This window comes from Agelaius phoeniceus, chromosome 5, assembly GCF_051311805.1.
Source record: "Agelaius phoeniceus isolate bAgePho1 chromosome 5, bAgePho1.hap1, whole genome shotgun sequence".
NCBI classification, from domain to species: domain Eukaryota; kingdom Metazoa; phylum Chordata; class Aves; order Passeriformes; family Icteridae; genus Agelaius; species Agelaius phoeniceus.
In genome coordinates this window covers 3,947,173-3,972,790 of record NC_135269.1, presented here as the reverse complement: position 1 = coordinate 3,972,790, position 25,618 = coordinate 3,947,173, and the positions used below count along the sequence as shown (strand labels likewise).

The following is a 25,618-nucleotide window of genomic DNA, read 5'->3' as shown; positions in this document are numbered from 1 at the left end:
GCATGGAGGTGTTTCTAGGTTTTAGGAGTGGGTAAATCAGCTGAGATGAAGCAATTATATTTTACAGGCAAACTTAAGCCAGCCTGGTCTGTTGTTTTCTTTTAAGTACAGAGGGTCACAACCTCTCTTTCCATACAGAATTTTAGTTGATTTTTTTGTCAAGAGAGGTTACTAAAGCATTTTTTAATGTCCTTGTTTTAAGAAACTTTGGTCTAATGGTGGTTTTCAGCCAGGTGGATCTAAGAAATGCAGGAGATCTGGAGAAAGACTTCTTGTGTAGTGATTGCAGCAGAGTTTTCAGACCAAAAACCTCAGCTAATAGACATGAACTCTTAAATCATGGTTAAATTCCTGTTGGATGTCAGTGTCTAAAAGATTAAAAATTAATTAGTTCTGTTAACAGAATAAATGTTCTTGTTTATTGTTGGGGGTGGTTTTGTTGGTACCTCACTACTCATTTAGACTCCTGCAGTCTTTGACACCCATCAGGTGCACTTCTCTGTCACATTTGAGAACGGTGACTTTCACTGTTGGGGAAAAAACACCCCAAAAATTATTACTAACCCTGGCAATGTTGTCCCAACCCTTCCTTGACCCAGCCCTGCTGAGGTCTGTCCCCCTCTGCATTTCTCTGCTGCTGCAAGAATTTTGCACATTTTAGAAAGCCCCTGTAAGCTGAGTGTATCCTCCTGAAAGCCTCTCCTCACTGCTTCCTTCCTCAACCCCAGGTTTTCTCAAAGCACAGTGGAATTTATTTTTCTTGCTTGCCTCTGGCTGTTACATGTTCCCTCTGTTGTTTACCTTACAGGAGGGTTTTTATTTTGCCACCAGCAGTGGTTTTACAGTCAGTAAAAACACAGTGCCACAGTATAACACAGTACCTTGTGTGTTTAGCACATATCTCTAATGCTAATGCAGCATAACCTCATGTCTCTCTATTCATTAATACCACAGACCCCCAAATGAGAAAAACTTGGTTATTTATTAGTAATACTATCAAACAAGATGCCAGGAATGGCCATTGCATCATTTTTATCATGTGCAAAAGGAGAAAAATTAGTAAAAATAATGTTTTTGGAAGGAAACATTGTGACTGATAATTGGATTTGGACTCTTCAATGTTGTACTGTGCATGTGTAGCTCCAAGAGTCAGGAAATAGGGAAGGAAAAGCTCCAGGAGGTTGAACACTCTGTCACTGTCATATTTTCTGAAAAATCCCTTCACCAGAATTTCTTCTCCTGGGAAGCTGAGAAGCCTCAGAGAAAAATGAAAACAATATTATCTGATTGCTTCTCCTGTGTTTGGCTGCTTTGGAATGTGGTTGGGACATTGTTTACCAACATGTGAATTCTTTTTATTTAATGACCAATCACAGCCAGCTGTGTAGGGACTGTGGAAGCAGTCATGAGTTTTTCATTATTATTTTGTTAAGCCTTCTGTAAGTATCCTTTCTCTATTCTTTAGTATAGTTTCAGTATAGCATTCTTTTATATAATATTATATAGATCATAAATAATAAATTAACCTTCTAAGAACATGGAGTCAGATTCTCAACTCCTCCTTTGTCCTAGGGACCCAAAAAACACCTCATACACTTCCCATGGGTGTTGTGTGCTCTTAATGCACAGCTGTCAAGCTACACAAACCCTCGTGTCAAGCTATAAATTTCAACCAAAACATGGATGTGAGAAGATATTTGTTGGCAGAGATATTTAACCTGTGTCTGGAGCCTCCAGCCTGCTTCACATGCAGTGGATGCTGTTCTGGAATTCACGTGGTGATGTGCAAACTGATTTCATTTCAAACTTCATTTTTGGCTGCCATCTCCAAGGCCACCTTTGCCAAAATCAGATTTGTGACTGCAGTGCTGCAGGTGTCCCCAGGCTGCTCAGGTCAAAGCTGGGCACAAAAGGAGCCACGTGGGAGGCACTGAGGGCACCTGTGCTGGCTCAGCTGCTTTCAGTGCCTTTTTCAGTGCCTTTTTCAGTGCAACGTGGAGCTCTCAGAGGTTTCTGTTCTATGTAAATCCAGGCTGGGTGAGGCATAGCAACCCTATTCACATCCCTAAGTGTTGGAACCCTGATTGCCGAGAATTTCAGACTTTCTGAATTTCAGTGCTGACAGGCACTGACCCCCAAGAGAACACTGCATTTGACCTGAGGCTGTAAAAAAACTTCCAAAATTGAATGATAAAACTAAGATTATAAGTGTGTAGTTTGAATAGAAGTGTGTAATATCACATAGTAGAAAATTTAGGGTTTAAACTTTTAGAATATAGTAATATATATAAAGCAAACCAGAAGTTTTAGGGCAGAGGCTAATCCTTCTTTTTCACCTTCTTCTTCATAAGTTTAGGTAGTGTTATATAATTTGATAAAAAGTCTGTATTGCAGGCCATGAGTAGTTAGTTATTAAACTAAAAGTAAAAATAATTTAGGTGTAATTTCTTAATTAAACAGTTTATCCTTAAAAAGCCTTGTAGAAAGAGATAGGGCTCCATTTTTAGTTTAAGTGACATGCTGTAGAACTCACAGCTTGTGAAACTATAATATAAATAAGAACTAATAAACATCTGAGTCAGAACAAGAAATAGCATCTCACACATTTAATCCCAACCTTAGCAAAAAAAAAACCCAAAAAATCCATTAGCTGAGGAAGCACGGGGTAGTCAGCAGGCAAGAGCCTCTGCACAAGGCAGCATCTGGGTCTGTCCCTGGTCCCTGGCAATGGACAGAGAATATTTGTGGGTGACCTGAGCAGAAGCTTCAGATGCTGTGGGGATTCATGGGGGGAAAGGATGCTCCATGGAGCACAAGGACACATGCAAAAAAAACCAGCTACTGTAGTGGGGAATATGGAGAACAAATCCAGGAGGAATGGGGCTTGATCAGGCTGCTGCTTAGTGAGAAGTTTGGTTTTTATCACATTATCCTCTTTATGATTAAGTGGGAAGGTAGTAGATGGCCAGTGTTTACATAGACCATAAAGTTCTCATCTTGGTATGAGAGGTTCTGTTGCATCCCTGGGATTTCCTCTTTTTAGGTAGAACACATGGGTAATATAAACCTAGCCTACAGAAAATTATTTTTTCTTGATGTGTTGATATTTTTAATAAATAATATTTTGGCCGTCAGACAGAAATTGTAGAATAGTTTTCTCGAAGAGGACTCTAAAAATAATTAAAGATGTCTTTGTTTATTACCTCCTGCTGCATGCAAATAAGCTTTTTCTGCTGCATGGGAAGAAAGGGTTTCTTTTGGGAAGTGAAGTGGTGATGCTTTTCCTTTCCTATAGGTTCTGTTTTCATTCAAATTTTACTGGGGCAGGCAAAGAAAATGTGGGCAGGTACCTGGAACTGAATTCATCAAGGCATGCTAAAAGCAAACCAATAAAGCCAGAGCAGTGCTAACAAGTAGAGAGTAAGCTCAGAGGTTTAAGCAGTTGTTGGTTGTTTTGGTCTGTTGGTTTTTTGGTTTTCATTTAATTTTCTTGCCAATGCTTGGAAGGGAAGTTGGTTCTTGGTAGGAAATACAACCCTGCTAAATTTAAGCCTGATAAATTTAATGCCTTTTTGTCTGATTGCAGCAGAAGTCTTTGATGGTGAAGCTGAGTTTCACCTTACTTCTGACAACATAAATGAAAACTAACCAGTGAGAATTTTCTCACACCCAAAATAAGTAAAACAAAAAGCCTTGTCTCCTGGGGGTGCAGAGGCAAGCACTGGAAAATTCTGCCCATCTGGGAAACATCTCAGAATATGATGAGCAACAAAAGTAGGGGAGAAATATTTTGCAGCTATAGCAAGAACAGCCACTGCCATTCCTGAGTTTTGCTGTCTGTTGAGCTACTGTAAAAAAGCAGTATTTTTATTACTGGCATCAGGAATATCTTCATCTTGAGACTCATATGAAAGAAAACAAACCACATTTTCAGATAACTGCTTCCCATGTCATTGTAAGAATCATCTGTTGCTGCTCTCAATTACAATTTCATGATTTCAAGTTTTTGTTGAGAATTTTAGAAGCCAGATTGGTGTTTTAAGGTGCTTTAGGCCATATGAGTCCATTTCCTTAGAAACACCTCAGAGAAACTGGGAATTCTTTCATGGCTCATTGCTATAATGCATTCAGTATAAATTCCTCCTGCTGAAGAGCACAGTAAAAATGATACAGCATATTAAATGTACATCAGGTTAAATAATGTTGCTGCTGTTTTGATGTAGGAAAAATATGATCACAGGAAGATGCCTAGGAAGGCAAAACTTAGACTGCTGAGGACTGAATCCCTTAAGCACTGAAGCAGAAGGAATGAGTAATTTTGTCAATAAAAATCCAGGATACGAATAGCTGGAGTCTGGCTTGAGAATAAGGCTGTTTCCCAGTGATTTATGAAGTGCCTACACATTTGCCATGGCAGTCCCTGAGGCACAGGCTGGCAGCCCATCCTTCCAGCCCCAAATGTTGGTTACCACTACACCCCACCAGGACCACGTGTGCTTGGACAGGCTGGAGTTGTCAGCACGGGTGTTTGGATGAAATATGCAGAAGGCAAAGTTCTGCAAGGTGGTGGCAGAGCTCTCTGCCTTTCTCCTCACTGTAGAAAATGGTTTTTTTCAAAATTTTTTCAAATTTTCCATCATGAGCTTCTTGCAGACTGCAGTATCCTGTGGGGCAGCTGGAAGAGGAGGGACTGGCAGGGGAGGCTGCGTTCCTTCCAGGGCTGTCAGCCTTTCCACCCAGGGCTGGAGGGGCATCAGTTAATGATTTATAAACACCTCTTTCACTCTGGGCTGCTCTGTTCGAAGCTCTGTTTGCTGTCTGGGCAGTTTCTCCCTCATCTGTGCTGGGGAGAGGCAGTTAAACCTTCAGGAGTGCTAGGGCAAACTTGCTGAGTAAGCCACCAGTCAAGAAAACTAAAAAAGCCACAATGCACAAAGATAATGTTTCCTTAACTTGGGATCTGCAGCGGGGATGGCAAACCCAGGGATCAGGAGTTTGTGTTCACATGGTATTCCAGCTGTCCAGACAATGTCTTAGCTGAATAAACCAGACAGCAGAGACAATCCTGGAGAGCTCTACTTGGACCTGAGCTTTTTATCATGGCTTCAAGTTGTCCCAAAAGGATAGTTCTTGTATCTTCTCTTGTTAGGATATATTATAATATATAATTAATTATACTTAATAATATATAATTATTTATATAATACAATATTATAATTATACAATAATATAGAATTATTTTATAACCATAATTTATATTATTATAAATAGATAATAAATTATAGTGATTCTATTTATTTATATTAAATATATTATTTCTATTTTTAAAAAATAATAAATATATAATAAATTGTACTGAATAACTATACTTCTACTCTTTAGTGAGATTCCAGCTAAACTGTTTCTGGTTCTCAACCATTTTGATGAAAGCCAGTTTGGATTTATTCCTACTTTCCTCTGCTGTTTATGTTGTTCATACAGACCTGTATTTATCCAGTGCAGAAAACAAACTCAGGCCAGCATTATTTGCTAGTTTTGCCACATTATTTATGTCCTGTATGGGACCTCCACCCTTTCCTTGTGATGCCTGAATGATACTGTTTTGCTAACAGAACCCCCCAGCTATAGATGTAAGCAAAACTGCCCTTCTAATGGAAAAATAATCATCCTTGCAAGAAGTTTTCCAGTGGGAAAAGCCTCCTTGCCAGTGTAAATACCTTCACAAAGTCATTTCTGCTGTTCTTGCCACAGTGGTGTAATTTGCAAGTCTGGAGCTCGTCTCTAGGAGGTTTAGTTTCCTGCTGTGGGAGAATTCAGGGCTCTAGGAGAGGATTCTGTCTCCTTCCTTCAAGAAATTGTTACTATTTTATCTCCTATTTTTCTTGCTTTCCTGATGCCTACACATCTTACCCATGTTTGAGGGTCTCTTATGGGCTGTCTGTATGTTGCATTAGATAGGACATTATAGGAACACTGTTCAAGGGTTTTATTCTGCCAGGGGAGCAAAAAGAGTGAACAAAAACCTGTAAAGAAATTCTGATACAGTCACAAGAAATACTCTTCAAAAATGTCACTATTTATCTACTAGTCCTGGCAAAATTATAATTTTTCTTAAAACCCCTATTTCTTAGAGTTACCTCTACTTTAAAGTAGTTAAGAGTCTTCTCTCTATCCCTTTCTAATTAAATAAACTCCTTTGCTTTCTGTCTTTCTTTGCCTTCATACACAGTCCTGTTCTATTGATCATCTGCTAACAGAGAGTTTTCTTTTCAGAGGATTGCCAAAATCCTATGAAATGTGTGAATAGTTGGAGAAAGACATCTAGGGGCAGTGTGAGAAAGCCAAGACACTTCTAGAAAGGTCAGCAAAAATATCATCTCCTTGTTTGCTGAGAGAAGTAGATTTTTGTTTCAAATCCAGGCTTTGCTTGGTGTTTCTGTGTGCCTTTGATGAGTGTCCTAAATGTGAGTATCAGCTACTCTAGGGATTTGCAATCCTTCTGTAAGATGAAGGATTTTGTAGGTGAGACACAGAGGCAGAGACTGCAGACAACAAATCAGTTACAGAAACAAGAAAAGAACTGAGGAGCCTTTCTCCTGCATTTACCTGGGGGTTTATTTATTTGGGACTTTTTCCTATATAGCAAAAACTGATGTTTCAGTCCTTGAGCCTCAGGAGCCTCCTGATTCTCCCAACTGTACTTAAAAATGCTAATCCAAAACAAATGACAAAACATAGTTCGTAACACACCCCCCTTATATTTGTTTTTTTTGGGGGAAGGTTTTCTTGGTTTGTTTTGATTTTTTTTCTCCCAATTCCTGGATACCCCAGCTCTGTTTCTAGTAAAGCAAACTGTTCATGTTTTGGTGGAACAACAAATGTGTTCTCAGAGAAATGATGCAAAATTATTTTTGAAAGTGCTCAGCCATAGCAATGATGAATTTTCTTCTTTCATCATTTGATCCAGGAGATTCTCCCTGCATGCCATGGCTTATGGAAGCAGGAAATTTGCTGCTACCATGAAGTTCTCTGCAGGCCCCCCATCTGTCTGCTGCTGTGATGGCTCTTTGGGCTTTCTCCTCCTTTTTTTGCCTCTCAGGAAAAAATAAATTTAGCAGATTCCTTGATCACTCGGATTCAGCATCTCCAATTTTAAAATCAATTAAATATCAAAACAAACCACAATATCTCAATTTTTGAGCTCAGGTGAAGGCACCATAAATTCTGGGCACTGCCAGTAGCTCCTGGGGGGAATTGCTGAGATGCAGACTCAAAATTTGTTATTGCAATTTACTGGGACTGGGGAGAGCAGCTATTCCCTGCTGAAATCCCTGAAAATTATGGGGTCAAGCCCTGGGGTCACTGAGGTCCATGAGAGTCCCACATTCATGACAGGAGTGTGACTTAACTGGTGTCCTACTCAGGCCAAGCATTTTGAGGTCTTCTAGCATCACACTGAGCTTGCTTATACGTTCTTCAAGTTTTGGCCTATTTAAAAACATGTAAACATGAATGAATTTTGGTGAAATCCATGTGGGAATCCAATCCCCTTTCTCAGTGCATATTTGACTAGCTAAAGAAGACTAGTTTGAGGCTGAATTATTCATGTATTTAATATTTTAGAAAACAACTGCGTGTATGTTTTAAAATGTGCTATTCCAGCCCATTCCCACATAGAGCTCTTTCATCTAATTCTGTTGAAAATGTGAGATAGCTGCAATTTTCTGTAAATGAAGATGGATGTGGAAACCCATTCACCTTGATAATGCCAGGTAGGAATTTACCTCGAGGAATTTAGCACCTTTTGGAAAAGCAAACAAAAACCCCATGCCAAAATGGTGACAATGAGTTGCCATTTAAACAGAAATATTGGACAAGTCAAGGCTGGTGGTTAACACTCCCCAGAAAATGACCTTTGCTGAGGTTGCTGCCCTTTGGCTGAGAACAGTTAAATGAAAAGCAGAGTGAGATGTACTTTTGGTGAAGATGCAGCTGTCCTGCCAGTGTTTGCACAGATCCAACATCTGCACAAGAGTGGCAGAGCTGCAGAGCCCTGACTTCAGCAGCAGCTCTGTTTTCCAAAGATTGCAGGGCTCAGTGATGTTCCTCCTGCCAGAAAATGTTATTTTGTGGTTGGTAATTTGGCTCCTGGTGGTACAGCATTCTATCCAGGTGCTGCTAAAAATATGGCCCTTCATTTACTTCTGGCAGGTTAGAATAGTAAGGAATATTTATAAGGTGTGTTTTTCCCCTTCCAGTTAAAATGTGCCACCCTTGAATAAAAAGAGGAACAGTTGGGGTTTTTTTAATATGATGCTTACTTTAGGTTAATGTTGAATTTCCATCAGGCCTTGAACAGCTTGGTGAAAGCTTTCCTAAAAATAGGAATTATCTGGAGATTGCTTGCATCAGAGGGCTAATGGGTGGTTGAAAGCTTGACATAAGAAATAAACTATAAATTTGATGTTCTTGTCTCAGCCCCAGTGATTTTTGGCAAAACCTCCCGTTGCTTAGTAGCTGGATGGTTTGCATCTGTTTTACTCCTGTCCTTTTAGAATAACTTGACAAAGCTGCTTATTTCTCCCTGTAGAGGAAATTATCCTCACTGACACAACTTTAATTTTTTGTACTGATTGAGCATATTCCTCTTTCCACAGAACTGCCAGCCCATGACTGCTGAGAGGAAATGAATCTATTCTGCTGAAGCTTCTCAGTGAATTCAGATGTTTACAGGTAAGTGGACACCAAATCACTGCAGGATGACAATGCTAAAAGACAGAAATGCATTTTTTTCAGGCACTGGTTTTCAAAGCTTTTCAAGGTACAGTTTCTTTCTCATTGATCTCTGAAGGCCTAAATAGTGGTTACAATTTCAAGATTTTTTGTCATCTCTAACAGTTCAGAACCCTTTTTGAATCCCATTGTGATCTGTTTGAAAAAAATAATACTTTACAAAACAATCTCTTGGTGAGCAGCTTCCACCAGAGATTACTGTGATTAAGGAATAACTCCTTGACAATAGTTTATTAGTTTTTGAATTTCTCAAACCTTTTCCTCAGAGCAACCTGGAGAGCTGAGCATCACAGTGAGTGTAATACATAATTTAAGGTATTATTCTCTAGACTGAATGGTGATGTAGAATTCAGTAAGTCAGAAGAGATTTAATTTTTTAGTTTATTGCTGCCTGCACGAAAGCTTTCCTTGTTGCAAAGAGAAGACAATTAGATTCCTGAGGGGCACAGTAATTTGCAATTGTATTCATTTGTAAAACAGAAACAAAATGTCAAGCCTTGTACAGCAAAAAGGGCATGGGGCCCTCATAATAGGGCAAAAAATAATAAACCTTGTAGCTTGCTAATAACTTCATTTGTGTGCTTAAACAAGGCAAAAAGGATGGTTCTGCATGCAGTGGCCCTGTAAGAAACTGATGAACTTGGACTACACAGATAGAGACTTTATACACCTCTTGTCAAGTTTTTAGAATGTTGCACTGGTGATTGAAATGTGAAGCACTAACACTAATAATGCCAAAGGAACATTCTATTGAACATTCCATTGTGCAGCACAAGGCAGGTGACACATAATTCACTGAGGACTACATTGATAGTAGCAGATAAAAGAATGTATTTGAGTTCAGGCTGTGCTGAGATTTATTTTCCCAAGATGGGAGTTTTGATGTCTGTTATCTCTCCATTTTGCCAAACAAAAATCCTGGATGCTTGCTTTTTACAAAGGGCTGCCTGGGTTCTGTAATAGAATATATTACACTTCATTTCTGCTCTGCAATTTTATGGCATTTTCTATTTCCTTAATGAAACCTGTTAAGGAAAGAACACTAATAAAGAAATTGATATTTAACTCTATGATCTGTGTTGGAACCTGCAAAGAAATGTTATGAAGGAGAGAGGAACACATTGTTGGAGAAAAGAGAACTTTCCAGCCCTTTACTTTGTGTGTGAATTACTTAGTCCTGAGGTATCGAAGGCACCTTCTAAGAAGTGAATGCCTTGTCTTGCACTTCTTGGCCTGGATTTGCAGAGCATTTAAATATATGCCAATTTAAGAAATACTAAAAAATTTAAAAATTGACCTTGGCACAAATTTTAAGTGAAGCCTCTAATTCAGGGCAACTTTTTGACAGGTTTTTTGAACTATCTGCACCAGCTTCTTGAAAATGCCAGACCCAACAGAGCTAAGTGGGAGCAGTGGAAGGGACATGTGGATGCCCTTTAGATGATTGGTGCCCCTATCTGGTCACCCAAAAAATGAGAAACAATATAAGTTTGAAAATGAGGACAAAAAAATTACCTGAGTCTAGGTAGGCTGACTGTAAAAACATTTTTTTGGCCACAAATTTTTAAGATCTCTATCCCAGAATACAGATCTGTATCCCAGTATCTTATTCTCAAGCAGAAGACATTTGGTATATGTAAAAGGAGAAAACTGATCTCACAGTAAATGATTTGAAGAGTTTAATGCTGAAGCAATTTATTTCAATGGCAGAATTCCCCTGGATTTCTGAGTGGGCAGAAATGTGCCTCATACACTAACTCAGCCTTTGTCTGCTGCTGCTGCTTCTCTATTCTGCCATCTTAGGCAACAATTTGTTCCAGCTTAAAATGACCATAGAGAAGCTTTTTTTTGCAGCAAATTTAGAGGCTGACTGAGGCTTGGAATTTTGGCTTTGTGATTCCATTGCTTCAGCCATGCCATTCCACACCCTGCTTCCAAGACACAACTGTCACATTCACATTTTCTGAAAAACCCCTTTGCCCAGGATTTCTCTCCTGGGAAACTGGGAAGCCTCAGAGAAGGAGTAAAACCATAATTATCTCATTGGTTCTCCTGTGTTTTGCTGCGTTGGAATGTGTTTGGAGATTGTTTATCCAACAGGTGATTGTTTCATTGGTTTCATGTGAATTGTTTTGACTCATTGGCTAATCAGGGTCAAACTATGTCAGGACTCTGGAAGGAGTCACGAGTTTTCATTATTATCTTTTAGCATTCTGTATTCTTTAGTTTAGTTTAGTATAGCATTCTTTAATATAATATAGTGTCATAAAATAATAAATGAGCCTTCTGAGAACATGGAATCAGATTCATCATTCCTTCCTTTGTCTGGGAACCCCTCAAATGCAGGACACAGCCACCTACCCAGTGTTGGGTCGTACTCCCAGATGAACCGCTTGGTCAGGAAGCGCACCACGAGAGCTGCAGGGACAAAGAGATTTCGGGTCAGAAGGACAAGGCATCAACTCAACAGATTGGCTTTAAAGCTTTCCCAGCAAAGTTTTCTATGTGAGTGGGCAGGTAGCAGCTCCCCTGAACTGTGAGCTTCTTGGGGCACTTGAGAACTTGTCCCTGTGGCCCACTTCACGCTTTTGGATGGGAGCAACAGAACAAATCAAAACAAACATACCAAAAACTTTTTGCAGCATTAAAGCAACTACTTTGGATGCTTTAGGTATCCTATAACCAGTGGGGAAAGTGTTGGTGATTTTAGAACCAGCTTTGACACTTCAAAATGAGGGGTTGATCAAAATAACTTTATTCTTGAAAACTTGCCTTTGGATTGTAAACCTTGTAAGGCAGAAATAACTGGCTAAATAGCTTCCTTCTCTGTTTTGGCATGCCTTGCAACAGTTTAATTTCCACATTTTGCCTACTTGAAAAAAACAGATTAAATATTTCAAACCAATGGTCAACACATGCTATTAATCAATTTGCAGAAATAGAAAAACAAGTTTATATTTTGGAGCACTGGACAGGTAGTTCTTAGTTTCAACTTACAGGATAAGATCTTGCTACTTATATTCTTGTATTTAAGTTTTTCTATCCCTCCAAACCCCTTAAAAACAACTCCTATAGACTTTGATTATTCTTTAATTTAAAACCATGCACTGCTTTGAATTTCTAGTGATGTAAATGAATCATTTACCCCTGCAAACCATCCAAAATCCTTTCTCCAAATGAAACCAGAGATATCACTGCACAGGCTAAGAGTGCAGCAATTACAGCTACAGGAAAACTTTTCCTTGTCATCAGACCCATATGATTGTTCCAGCTTTTGTTTGCAGGTGGACAATAAAACCCAGCTCTGATCCTTTTCCAAACTGAAGCCAGGAGAATGCCTTCCATCCCAGACTTAGGATAAGGCAAGAGTCTGCAAAATAAATCTAATGAATTAAGATTTCCTTAATCAGACAATCAGAATATTAGTTTTAAGAAGATTAATATATCTCATACTTGGAGGTGTAATAAGAAGCTGATCCTTAGGAAATGAGATCGCTACACAAGAAGTGATTTGAAGTTGGTGTTATTTTAGGTTTCTATTTTCCTTAGGAAATCCTACTTTGATTTTTTTTCTTCAGGCTTTGATGAAATGCTGTCCTTGTTCCTCAGAGTAGATGTGGCAATTCTTAGTCAAAGTAACTTTTCAAGTATGGTCCTTAACCTGAATTCATAAGATAACAAAAACAAGATGACCTCTTTGTAGCTGATTTTACATCCATGGAAATGTTGCACCACGAATTTTTTTTTATGTACTTATTATCATAGCTGGAATAGTTCAAGCATCTTGTTGTTTTGAAAGTTTGGTCATGATTCTTTAATTGCTAGTAATAGATTCTCTCTTATTAGCTTCTTTGTCAAAGACAGATTTAAAAACAGATTTAAAAACATTAAACAGATTTAAAATTACTTAAAACAGATTTTAAAAATCAAACAGATTTTAAAAATTTATTTAAAATTTTTAAAGAATTTAAAAATGTTTTCACAGCCATACTCTGAAGGAGAAGGAGTGATGGGCTACCTGTGTGGCAGAGCCAGAGCCTGAGCCTGTGCCTGGACCTGGAGAAGCTAATGAAGACAGATTAAAGGTAGAAGAACCTGTCCAACTATTTTTATACTAAAACATGGTCCCCCTATTTATGATAACCTTGTACTTGTAGATGGAAATTGCTGGAGAAGAGAGTAGAAATGATGGAGGGGATTGGAAGTTTGTCAAGCATGACTAAGAACAGTCACAGAGAGAGCTCTGAAGGGAAAGAGAGAGAAGAGCTGGTTTTGGAGGTGCCCAAATATAAGAGATTAGAAGGTGACAAGCCATAAGAAGTACAAGTAGAACTGGGCTGGAGGTGCTGAGATGAGCCTGGGAGGAGAAACCCAGGTTTCATAAAGCCCCAGGGTACACAACCCACAGTTATTACACAGGATGAAATGGTGCAGGTGTGCAGCGCTGCAGAGGTGAAGAATTAGAGATCACAGGTGTAAGCTCTGCTGAGGAGGGGGTGGCTAGGCTGTATTTACCTCCAGCACATGCAGATACATAAATAATGACATGTTTAGGAGGGTGCAGAACTAAAGAAAGAAGGGTGGGAGGTGGCTGCCATGCACAGTCAGATGGCAATCAGTCTCTGCTGGCAGGCCTCAGAGGTGAGCACCGAAAGCACAGTGAGCTGCTTGCTAGGCACTGCTGCCAATGAAGTATTTTTATAAGTATTTTCCTTTTCTTTGGGCCTAGGGAAGGGAAGGAAACACCCCCTTATCACAACCCCAGTGAGTGGGGAACTACCAGCTCCAGAACCATGAGCTCTGTGTCTGTTTTGGGGCACTGTGGGGCTGTGCAGGGCTGCTGGCTCTGCTCAGCCTCCCTGCTTCTGACCCAGTCAAATTCCTTCAAAATGCTGCTGCTCTCTGTCATGGCAGTGGTCACAGCACATCCTATAAAGCTTTTCACTTCCACACATTTTTATGAGGCTGAAGATTAGCAGCTAGCTGCATTTCACAGATGGGGAGCGTGAGAGGTTCTTGATCCAGAGCCTGTTCTGTTTATAAGTATTTCAGACTATGTTGGATGGGAAATATCTTCACTTTTGCCTCATTAGGGGTGCTCAGCAGATGGGCCCTTGACATCCAGTGGGATATTAAAGCAATGTATGGGGCTTTGCTGCCTGATTTGACTGAAAATAGATGATGAGGGAATAGCTGGGAAGGGCATCCAAGTGCTTGGGCTGTGAGTCTGGAGACCAGCTTGCTGGCTGCTGCCTCCTGCCCCAGCAATGATCCCCTGGAGCAGGGGTATTACTGGAGCCAGGCTGTTTATGTTGAGCTCACTCACTGCCAGATTACATCACTTTGCTGTAAAATAGCTCTGCCAGCAGAAGAATCAGGAGTGAGGACATCAGCAATTCACTAGACTTGGAGCTGGAGCAGTCAGATTGCTGCTGCTGGCTTAAATGATGCTTTGGGCAAAATAATAAAATCCCCCTTGTGTCCTTAGTAATGTTGTATAAAAGATGAGTTGAGATGGGCCTTACTTCCCTCTCACCTGAGCAAAGGTGTGTGTGTTGTCTGACCAGTCAGTTTTACTCTAATGCTAATAATGAGCCAAAAATAACCCAACAGACTAAAGAAAACCAATCCAAATGCTGGGTTTTAATTCAAAATAACATTGAGACCAAAACTGTCTGAAACACATTATTTTCTGATTAAATTAAGTGACTAATTCCAATATTCATATTAAAATGGCCATTTCCAGTGCTCATCCTCAAATTCATTTTGAAGCATCCCAGGCTCAGATTGATGCAGTAGTTAATAGGAGTGAATTTCATGGCTCTCCACTGAGACTGCTCCAGGCTCTTCCCTGAACTCTTACAGCTTGTGAAACACAAGAACTTGCAGGCTGGGAAGGAAAGAATCACCCACAAGCTGCCTTGTGGGTTCCTGCTGTGCTGTTTGGAGACATGACCATCACCAAGGGGAGCTGATGTAACATCCCAGCAAAGGAAGAACAGACTCATGTCTCCTTCTGCCTTTCCTGACACCCTCACTTCCAACTCAGCTGTTTTATACAGGGCATAAATTAGGGCAGAACTTGGCACAGGACTTTCATTCACTCATGTTTAAAACTTCTGCCTTAGAAGTTATTCTTGGAGAAGAATCTGACTATCTGTCAAATACATTTGCAGTGCAGCTCCACTGAAGACAATGAAGTTATACCAGGATTTAACATGGCATATAAACCAAGGTTATCAACCACATAATTAATCAATTTCTTTCAAACTTGTATGGCTGAGTCCCTTGCTCAGCTTTAAAAATCCCATTCCAACTATTTTGGAACTTTTTTTGTGTGTGTGTGTGATATTTTGCATCTTGTTTTAGATCTTTGTTTGGATTTAGTAACATATAAATGCTCTAGCTAAATTTACAATCTGTCTGAACACATATCTCTGTGGATTTGGTTTCATTCCAGCTAATACAAGCTGAGTTTTTTGGGGAAGAAAGGAAGCAGGGTTTTATTTGAAAAACAACCCCCTTCCCAAAAAGTTACAGAGTTCAAAGTTATTCTAAGAAAAATAACAGTTTTCCACAGTGAAATAACTGTATGATGACTCTTTTATGCCATGAGAATTTTCAGCTATAAAAATGGTCTGAAAGTAGTCCCATTATTTAACTTATCAACAAGTCCATTCCTGGTGCCATGATGATGTGTCATCAGTAAACCACACTTGGCAGGAGACACCAGAGTGGTTAAAACCAAAGGTTAGAATGATCAAAAAGCACTTTCAGAAATGAAGTATTTCACTGTTTCTTAAAATATAGATTTTTGTTAGAGAGTTCATCCTTCAATCACCTTCTCAGAGGCCCCTTAGGTATTGGAATTTCAGCCCCCCTGGAAGACAGGGTGAGTTCCAGCCTGCAGGATGGCAGTGCTCTGGATTCTGGTAGATGATGTTCTCCCTCCTTAAACAGCTCTCTGTCCACGTTCAGGAAATAATGGTTTCTTTTAAAGGCAAAACCATGAGGATTTAATTTGCTTCTGGAAGGGCAGGTCATCTGGGGGTGTCTGTGTGTGGGGGAAAGTGTGAACTTATAATGCAGAGTCCTTTTCTGATCCATCAGGGATGTGAGCACGCACTCATTGCTTGCTCTGCATCCGTGGGCCTGAGTTTGAGTCAGCTCTGATGGGATCTCTGCAATTCTGTGATGTGGGGATGTGAGGGCTGGGTGAGACATCAACAGCAGCACCTCTCTGCCTCCTCTCTTGGCTTGCTCACCGTGGTCACTTCTGATGTTGGGACCTGCTGCAGTAAACTAGAATTTTCCTACAGTAAATCTAATGGAGCAAAGCAAGATCCATGAGAAAAATAAGGGAGAACTCAATGAAGCATAAAAATGTTTTGTTTTACACTGCCTTGCTGTTTCAAACTCTGCATGTTTTAGGCATTTTTAAGTCACTGTCTCAAGCAGTGAGCTGTGCAGAAAAATTCCTGTTTATGATAATTTTTCTTTAAAAGCACAGGGAGGTCCTCCACTGTCTGCCAATAGAAGTTAAAAAGGATGTATACTTTAACATATAAAGTTCAATTAAACATAAATACCAAATGTATATATTATATATACCATGTAGCAATTTATATGCGACAGTGTGTGTGTATATACAGGTGTATATATACAGTGCTATAGCACATACAGCCAGGATTGAACAGCTGTGGGATGAAATGTGCTGCTTTTGCCTTTCAGGAGGTTTCACTGTGCAATGCAAGCCTTTTTTCTTCAGTGGTGATGGAAAGGGCTTCAGTTCTGTGGATTCAAATCTGAGCAGCAAGAGTGGTTCAAATGTCTTTTTGTTCTGGTGGAATATAAAAGGACTGGAATACCTGTCTCAAATATCTCAATTCCCACTTGATCATGGTTGAAACCATCATTCCACATTCAAGTATTTCAAAACCACTAATAAGCTTTCAAATGTACAATATTAAGTGCTGTAGATTGGATTTATCTCTACAGTGAATAATATTTCGCATGCAGAATGTGAATGCAGCAGGACTCCAAAGGCTGTTTCAGATAATAATTCAGCAGGTTGTCCAATTAGATGTCAATAATTGACCTTCTTTCCACAAGCTGTTTGGAGAGAGTATCCTACTGTGGAAGAGACAAACAGCACACTCCTGCTCAGCTCTGCTTTTTTGCAGTCTCCATCAGGTCATTCATATTCCAGCCTGACTAAATGTCAGTGTATTTCATGCCACTGTCACTTTTCAATTTCTGCTACAAGGTTTTGGGGAGTATTTCTTCTGTTAGTGGCAATTTCCCTCTATCTCAGATGTAACTGCATTTTGCTTCTGTGGGAAATATTCCATTTTAGGAACTTGAGGGGAAAGAGCCTGGGGAAAAATAACCTGTTTCAGGGAGTTCATCTGAAATTCTGGAAGTCTGTGGCACAGTGCATTTACATATTCATCTCAACTGTCTTCATGGGAGATTGGACATCTTTGTATGCTCCTCTGGATAGTTCACCCTGACTTTTTTGTTGATTAATAGTCATTCATCCCATCCTCACTGAACAGGAGGATTTTTGTTGTCATATTTTCCCCTCTGCTTTCAGCACTCAAGGCATTTTTTTACAAAGGTTGCTGCATATGGAACTCAAGCAGGAGGCTTAATTTACATTACCTTTCCCCATTCCATATCATATATTTTCAGCATAAGATTCTTTATTTCACATGAGTGTTTATTGCACTCATGTGAAAGATAAGCTATCAGACTGGTGTGTTGAATGGTTTTGATCATTTTAGGGTAATATCCACACTTGTACCATTTCTCTCTCCTGACTTCATTGTGTAACTTTTTCTGTCACCCCATTTGTGAAACCTAAACTTTCTGGTGTGCTATTACTAACACATATGTGTTGGAACCCTGGTTTCTGAGAATTTCAGACTTTCTGTGCTGAAAAGCACTGACCCCCCAAGAGAACACTGCCTTGACCTGAGGCTGTGGAGAAAGCTTCCAAAATTGAATGATAAAACTAAGATTATAAGTGTGTAGTTTGAATAGAAGTGTGTAATATCACACAGTAGAAAACTTAGAGTTTAAAGTTTTAAAATATGGTAATATATATATAAAACAAGATAAAAAATGTAAAAAAGAAGCTAATCCTTCTTCTCTACCTTCTTCTTCATAAATTTAAGTAGTACTGTGTAATTACATAAAAATCCAAATTATGAATCCCAAGTAGTTAGTTATTAATTTAAAAGTAAAAATAATTTAAGTATAATTTCTTAATTAGACAATTTATCCTTAAAAAACCTTATAAAGAAAAAAATACAACTCCATTTTTTAATTTGTTAAAGTACTGTAAAACTCACACTTAAAAGAAGCTGTAATAGAGAGTGGCCATAAACCCATCATTGGTGCTGAGGTGGGGGTTTTTGTTTTGTTGTGATTTTTTGGTATTGGTGGTGATATTGCTTTTTGGGGGGTTTTTTGTTTGTTTGGTTTGCTTTGGGCTTTTTGGTTTTCTTTTGGGGTTTTTTCTTTATTTTTTTGGTTTTTTTTCGCTTTGGTTGTTTTTTTGTTTTGGGGGTTGGTTTTTTTTCTGGGAGAGTGGGTTTTTTGTTGGTTTTTTGGGGGTTTTTGTGTTGGTTTTTTTTTGGGTTGGGTTTTTTTTTTTTTTTTTACTTGTTTTGTTTTGGAGTTTGTTTTTGGTTTTGTTTTTTGTTTTTTTTTTTTTGTAGGAGAGTGGGTTTTCTGTTGTTTTTCTTGGTTTTTTTTAGGGTCTCTTCCAAATTTTGGTCTGATCCCTGCTCTCTTCCCTCTCCCATGCTCAGAAACCAAGAGATGAGTAGGCAGAGCTGGAATAAAGGGGAGAGAGGTGAATTTGTTCCCTTCTTAGTGCACACATCTGGGGAGGGCTGCAGGGACTCGGAGAGAGGGCACGGTCTCATGCACCAAGGAGATGAAGAAATTTTTCCAACAAAGTTTAAAGAGAGTTTTTTGTGAGACCTTGGCTAGGGTAGGGACTGGTGAGCAGGGCTGGGATTTCTGTGAGAGCATCCTGGCTGCCAACAGCAACCTGGCCAGAAATCCCAGCCCTGCCAAGGGGGAAGCTGCTCCTCAGGAACTCAAGGAACCAACCTGCCTGCTCTTGAGGTTAGGAATTTATAGTTCTGAGGGCTGGAGTTTCAACATCTCCCCTTCTGCTGCTCTGGCTGGGAGCAAAAGACATTTTGTTTGACGTGGTATGTTCTGGTAATGACAAAGTCATGCTGGAAAGGCACAGCTTACTATTTGCAGCTTAGAGTAAGTCAAAATGCTTAAAAAAATACAGTTTTATCAGGCTCTGGTGAGTCAGTTTGAATGGGAGGGCAGTTGGCACACTGAGTGAGTAAAGCCACTGGCATTAATGCTGGATCACTGCCTGTACTTGTAATCTTCACAACACAAAAAGTGCTTTTGTCAGAGTGCCTTGCTCTGCCACTGTTCCACTGAGTATGGAGCAGCACAAATGGTGACTAGAAATGTCATAAAGAGATGCAGGGCTCTGTATTTCATGTTGGTAGACAGCACTGGGTGTTTCTGTGTGGTCAGAGTCTGAACAGAGTAGCTGTCACTCTCTTCTCCTCAGCCTGACTGTAATAATTTTCTTGTCTTATTTTCAGTTGCGTCAGTATACTATATCAAATGAGACTACAGCTTGCATCAAACTAAAAACAAGCTGTTCCCTGGATTTTTCTGTGATAAACTTATTTTTTCTTTGCATGCACACTTTGGCTTTCTGGATTTGGCTCCATGGAATTCTCAGACAACCTGGAAAAGTTTTGCATTGTGATTACAATCCAGCTAGAGCAGGATATTCAGGAAAATCTTGAAAAATCATTTGTCCTGTGCCATTTCCATCTTTCTTTGACAGTGGAGCTTAGGTGAACACCAGAAGTTTGTACCAGCCCTATTGATTGATGACTGATGATTGAATCAGTTGATGGATGCAGGCCTGGAATGTCCCAGGAAGATGAGGAATTAAGGCAACAAAATGCACTGAAAACTGACACATGGATTTTTAATGATCCTCCTTTTTTTTTTTTTTATGAGTCTGATGACATAAGTTTTGATAAATGCTACATCTTTTTAACACAGTGCACAACAGAATATTTAGGGGGACCCATATTTTTCAAAATCAGCTATTATTCTCATATTTTAGCTATGCCTTTTGTTTTACCCTCCCTCCTTTTCTCTGTGTTCTAAAGACACCTGCTCCTGTTATTTGCTATCCACCTGGAATCTTGAACTGTTGCTTGTACCAGGAATTTAATTTTTTTTAAAGAGCAAACAGCTTTGCCTTAACACCTGGAGATTTAAGAGACCCAGCAGGAGGAGTAGAGAAGCTCTTTAAGAGGTATTTCCACAGCAGGGTTTGCAGTGCTGCAGGATGATAAAAGGGAAGGATAGAAACACTATGATCAACAACTGAAGTGAAATGGAAGGCAGACACAAGATGTGGACCACATCTTTCTCACAGTAAAAATAAATGTGTTGCAAAGTGTAGAAGTTGTTAGCTGAAGACAAGAGCTCAGACTGAGCAAAGGTTTCCTAACATGCTGCTGCTGATTGTTCCTGAAGGCAGAAAAGTGACCCCAGGGGAGATGGAATTGGTAGGTACCTAATGCTTTTCTACATTTATCCTTGCTGAATAATGAGTTACACCCCAAAAGTCTGAGGTGCTATCTCAGAGTATCACCCCAGCATCGCTTTTCTTTTGTGGAGCAGCTTGGAGGAACGGGTGTGGGTGGAGAGCAACTCTTCATAAAGCACCAGTGAGCAAAGCCTGTTTGTGTCTGAAGCCTGACTGGTGACCTGCCAGGGCTCACATCCCTGCTCATCCCATACAACCTCTGTCAGGGGGAGGATAATTAATCCCAGCTCCTGGAAACAGTGATTTCCTACAAGGCCATGTCATAATGGGCAAAGATAAATACTACTGAGTGCTCCAGCCAGGGCACTACAGAGTGCTGTGCTTGGTTCCCAGTGCTAGTGACAGCACGAAATGAATTTAAACTAATTCATTGTTTTGATAAACAACTATCATCTCCTATCTCTGGCTGCAACTATGGTTTTATGAGCACCCATTTGGTGCCTATAATAATGTAGGGGTTATTATTAGCCTTCTGCTTGGAATCTGGACACACAATCCTGGGAACTGTTCAGAGTAAACTTTAAAATTATGTGTGTGTGTGACAGGGGGGAAGGATGATCTAAATTTAAATGGTAAATTTCTGCTTTCATTCTCAATGCTTAAGGGCATTCAGCTAATAAACATTGCATGGCTTCAAACAAAATAAGAGCCACGGTAGTAGATAATGGGGGCTGTAAAACCTCTGACTTATCTCCAGTCTGAAACTTGGAGGATTAGCATAACTTAGTTTATGATGTTCATCACAGCTGCCAGGAGACCTGGCCCTGCCTCCCCAGAGTGCAGGAGCTAAAGGGAGGACTCTTCTGGTCTCAGCTGAGTAATTAGCTGTACTTAGTTGAAAGCCTGCATTAAGAGGGAGCTTTTCTACATTTATCCATGCTGAATAATGAGTTATACCCCAAAAGTCTGAGGTGCTATTTGTGTGAGATTCTCTTGTCCATAGAAATTACACAGATAAGAAATATAACAAGTCATATATTCAGGGCTCTTTCAGTCATTATCTCATGCAGTGGTTTATCCACTTTGAAGTGACCTTAGTGATGGGATTTTCTTCATTCCTTTTACATGAGGCTGAAAACACCAAGTTCCTGTTTGTTCCAGGGGGACTTTAAAGATCCCACGGCAGTTTTGCAAGGGGATCTTTCCCTTCAAGGATCCTCCCCTCCATCCTGAAGCTTGGTAAATGCACACCACCACAGTGCCAGGGGCTCAAAGATCATGCAGCTCTAAGTTTGCAATTATGATGATACCAGCTGTGGCATTCACATTTTCTGAAAAAAATTTCTTCTCCCAGGATTTTCTCCTGGGAAGCTGAGAAGCCTCAGAGAAAAAGGAAAACAATAATTATCTCATTTGCTTCTCCTGTGTTTTGCTGTTTTGGAATGTGTTTGGAGATTGTTTACCCACAGGTGATTGTTCCATTGGATTCTGCTGTGAGTTGACTCTTTGGCCAGTTGGGGCCAAGCTGTGTTGGGACTCTGGAAAGAGCCACGAGTTTTCATTATTATCTTTTTAGCATTCTGTAAGTATCTTCTCTGTATTCTTTAGTATAGTTTAATATTCTTTAATATAATATAGTATAATAAAGTAATAAATGAGCCTTCTGAGAACATGGAGTCAGATGCACCATTCCTGCCTTCCTCAGGGCATTCCCTGCAAATACAATAATTAGCTTCTATTATTTTCTCAGGCCAGCGTGACAAACTCTCAGGGCTAAGTTTTCCTTCTAATGCTTTGTTTTAAGAACACTTCCTCAGTTTCACCCTGAGCTCTTTCCAGAGTGAGCAGAGAGCACATAAACAACTCCACTCTCTTTGACAGCAGTCAAACAGCACAGTATACATTTCTTTCTCCTGTTACTGCCCTGCAGAGTGCCCTGGAGTGGCTGCAGTAATCTGAATTTGCTTAGCTGCTCACAATGACATCCTAGAAGTGAAGAAACACAGCCCTGGGACTCCAAATTTAACAAGTTAAAAAACCTCCAGTTGCTTATAATGAAAGCTGGTGCAGTGACTAGGGAACGAGCCCAAGAGGAGGTTTACATTCCTTGCTTCACTGTGCTTTACATTTTGCTTTGCTCAGAGTAATGAGCGCTTTTCAGCACTATTAGTGTGCCTGGCAGAAAAGGGAGGTAGCCAGCATGATGCCCAGTAATATTTAAATTATGTTGGGCTGAAAGTATGCCCTTTCCCAGTGTAATCCCATCCACTCCTGCCCTCCAAGTCTCTTGTCACTCCCCAGTCTGTAGCTCTGCAAGTGCACCCACCCAGCCATATTGATTCACTTGTGTGTGGGGATGGACTCTATCTGGAATTAAATTCTCCTGATTTAAAAGATAGGTGCTCTTTCCCCAAAACTGATTTGCTGTGGGGTTTTGTTTGCTTAGTTCTTGTTTGTTTTCATTGGTTTTGTTGTTATTTGGTTTGTTGTTGCTGCACCTGGAGATTTCTCTTATACTAGAAATTTTTTTTGCAGCTTGTCTTCCTCTTTCAGTCTCCAAGCAGCTGTTGAAAACTTTGGTCTTTGGCTTTCCTGGCCATTCCCTGGTTTCATCTGGAACTTGTGTGTAATGCTATTGCTGCTGGTATAAATGGATTATCACTGCAGATAGACTGATGCTGACAAAGCAGAAGTGTTTTAGAAATATAAATAGCACTTGGACGCTGAAACAATGCCTTCACAAATGTACCTTTGGAAGCTTTTTACAGACTGCAAGAATAGTCTATTACTCTTGGTTCTCTACTGCTTTTAAAAGAGGAAGCAAATTTAGATGGCATTTTTAACTTTCCTGATGCATCCTGGCACAGCCTCCCCAGGAGATAAAGATGAGCCTTGTGGTCTCACAAATGACTCTGCTGTGGGTGGGGTGAACTCTTCAGCTCCAGTTGAGCTCAGCCAAAGCTGAAAGCTTGGCTGACCTTTTTTACAGGAGCAAGAGTTATTTTTTAAACTAGCCTTAAATACCTTCTTTACTGTTTTGGTTTCATATAGAGGAAGAGATATGGTCTTTAAACTCTGCTATAAGTAGTGTCCTGCCCTGGAGGCTTTATCTTGAGATGGAAGAGCACCTGGGAGGGCTGAGGCACCTCCTGCTCATCCACCCAGGGCAGATGTGATGGAGCCCTAGGGGAGGGAGTGTAAAACCCAGCAATCCTGCTCCTGTACCCCCCAGCATTGCTTTGCTCCTCTCTGCCTGCCCCTCCTGCTGTCCCAGAGCACCAGCAATCAAAGCAGCAACTCCTGCTCTCACCCATTGCCATCGAGATCAGAGCTCAAACAGGAATTTTGTTATTCCACCCCATTCTCTGAATTCCCTTCCCTCCCATTCTTCAGGGTTTAGCCCAAGAGAAGTGGCAAGAAGAGCTGAATAATTCACTGCTCCAAAGCAATGAGCATGGTCTGGCCAGAAAGGGGACAAACAATGAACTCTCATTTTAACCAGATAGAGTTTAACATATAAAGATATGTCAGGCAGAGCAGATAAGACCAAGACTGAATTTGGGAAAACAAAGAAGCAGCAGGCCCAATGCAAGCTACTATCAGATAAACCACTGAGACAGAGAGCTGTGTGCTGGAAAAAAAGAACATTCCTGGAAATCAAGCTGACAATGAAGGGAAGAAAATTCATGTGCCACTGAAATGATTCCTAGTGAAACACCATGAGGAGGTTATTTTGGATTGGGCTGTTAAGTTTTTCAGCAGCTGGGTATATTTCTGGGATGACTTTTGTGCTGTATTCTTCTTTCCTTTAATGCAGCCTGAAGCACAAGCTACTGGAGACATCAAAGCTTTTCTTTGTGTAGGTTGAAGCTCCTGCCCCAGGGAGTTGTTTAGATGCAGTGAGAGAAGTGATCTTCTCAAATTGATATGGGCAGCACACCCAACCATACAGGACAGAGGTTAAGACTGAAATCCCAGAGTTGCAAGGAGCTCATGCCCACATTTAAGAATATATTCAGCTTTCAGTAATGTGAAGGGTATTTAGGTTCCTTGAGAATGCAAAAGGGTCTTTTTGGCATACTGTAGGAAGGTTAGGGACAGCCCAAGGCTGTCCATGAGTAAATGTGGAGCCTCTGGTTCTTTCACAGGCAGCTGTTCAGAAAACTTTGCTTCTCTGAGTAAGAGATGAGAGAAATGAGGGGCCAAAAGAATGAGCAACCACCAGGTTTGACTTGCATTTGTACTGCAGAGTAAATAATTTACCAGCCTAAATAAAAGCCAAATTCAGGCCTGCCCTTTTTGACACAAGTAAAAAGTAGTTAGTTTAAAGTCTGAACTTTTTTATTTGTTAACAGAAAAGGCCTGTGTGGAACCAGAGGCAATTTACTGTGAGCAGGAGAGAGAAAGAAGCAAGAAATGTGAGCAGAACCCCAGTGGAAGGACAGCAAACACTGACATGGACAAATGCAGCCAGTGCACAACTCCAGCCATCTGACACACCAGAAAAAGCAAAACACTCCAACAGAATTGCAAGGTTCACCTTTCTGCAGGACTCCTATTTTGCTGTTTGAGTCCATATCTAAGGTAAATGGGACAGGGGGAGAGAGAGAAGTGACCATTAAGCACTGGCCAGAGGCTCCTGACCCATGGCAAAGAAACAGTGGGTCAGACTTGATCAGCTGACTCCTCTGATCTCAGGGGCTCCCTGGCATGCAGGGCTATTTCTGACATTAGAAATTCCTGAAAGCAGAGCAGGGAGCCCCACACAGACAGTGAAGGCAATCCCCTCACCACACCACCTTTTCTTCCATTCTGCAAGTGCTTTAATGCATTAATTTTGATAAGGTGGGTTAGGACAGAGGCCTTCAGACCAGAGCATTGGCAGTGGTGGATCCCCATTTCTTTGGACACCTTCCCTTCCTTTTGCCAGCTGTATGAGAAACTACAGCCAACAAACCCCCCCAGAAGGGGCTGTCACACATAACTGGACCAAGCCCAGGGATTCTGTCATGTCTTGCACTGTCTCTCTGCTTTGCCCTCAGTCATTGCAGCCTGCTGAGCAGATCTGCTGCTGTTTAATTAGAGAGTCTGGGTGCCCCTCCTGTCCTCCTGTAATGACATTAGTCAGGAGTGAACTGTCTGGTCCTGCCTCTCGTGGACCAGCTGAGCTGCTGGCCTAGAGCTGCCCAGATTGCTTAATTGCAC

General features: G+C 40.5%; 1 protein-coding gene across 1 annotated transcript in view; it reads right to left on the bottom strand.

Annotated features, from left to right (window-relative positions):
- The window catches only part of RERG (RAS like estrogen regulated growth inhibitor), a 92,972-nt gene that overhangs the window by 9,768 nt on the left and 57,586 nt on the right, over nucleotides 1–25,618 (bottom strand). Inside the window, exon 3 of the mRNA XM_054631707.2 lies at nucleotides 11,155–11,211. Coding sequence (XP_054487682.1) covers nucleotides 11,155–11,211 — 57 coding nt within the window. The remainder of the gene's footprint in view (nucleotides 1–11,154; nucleotides 11,212–25,618) is intronic.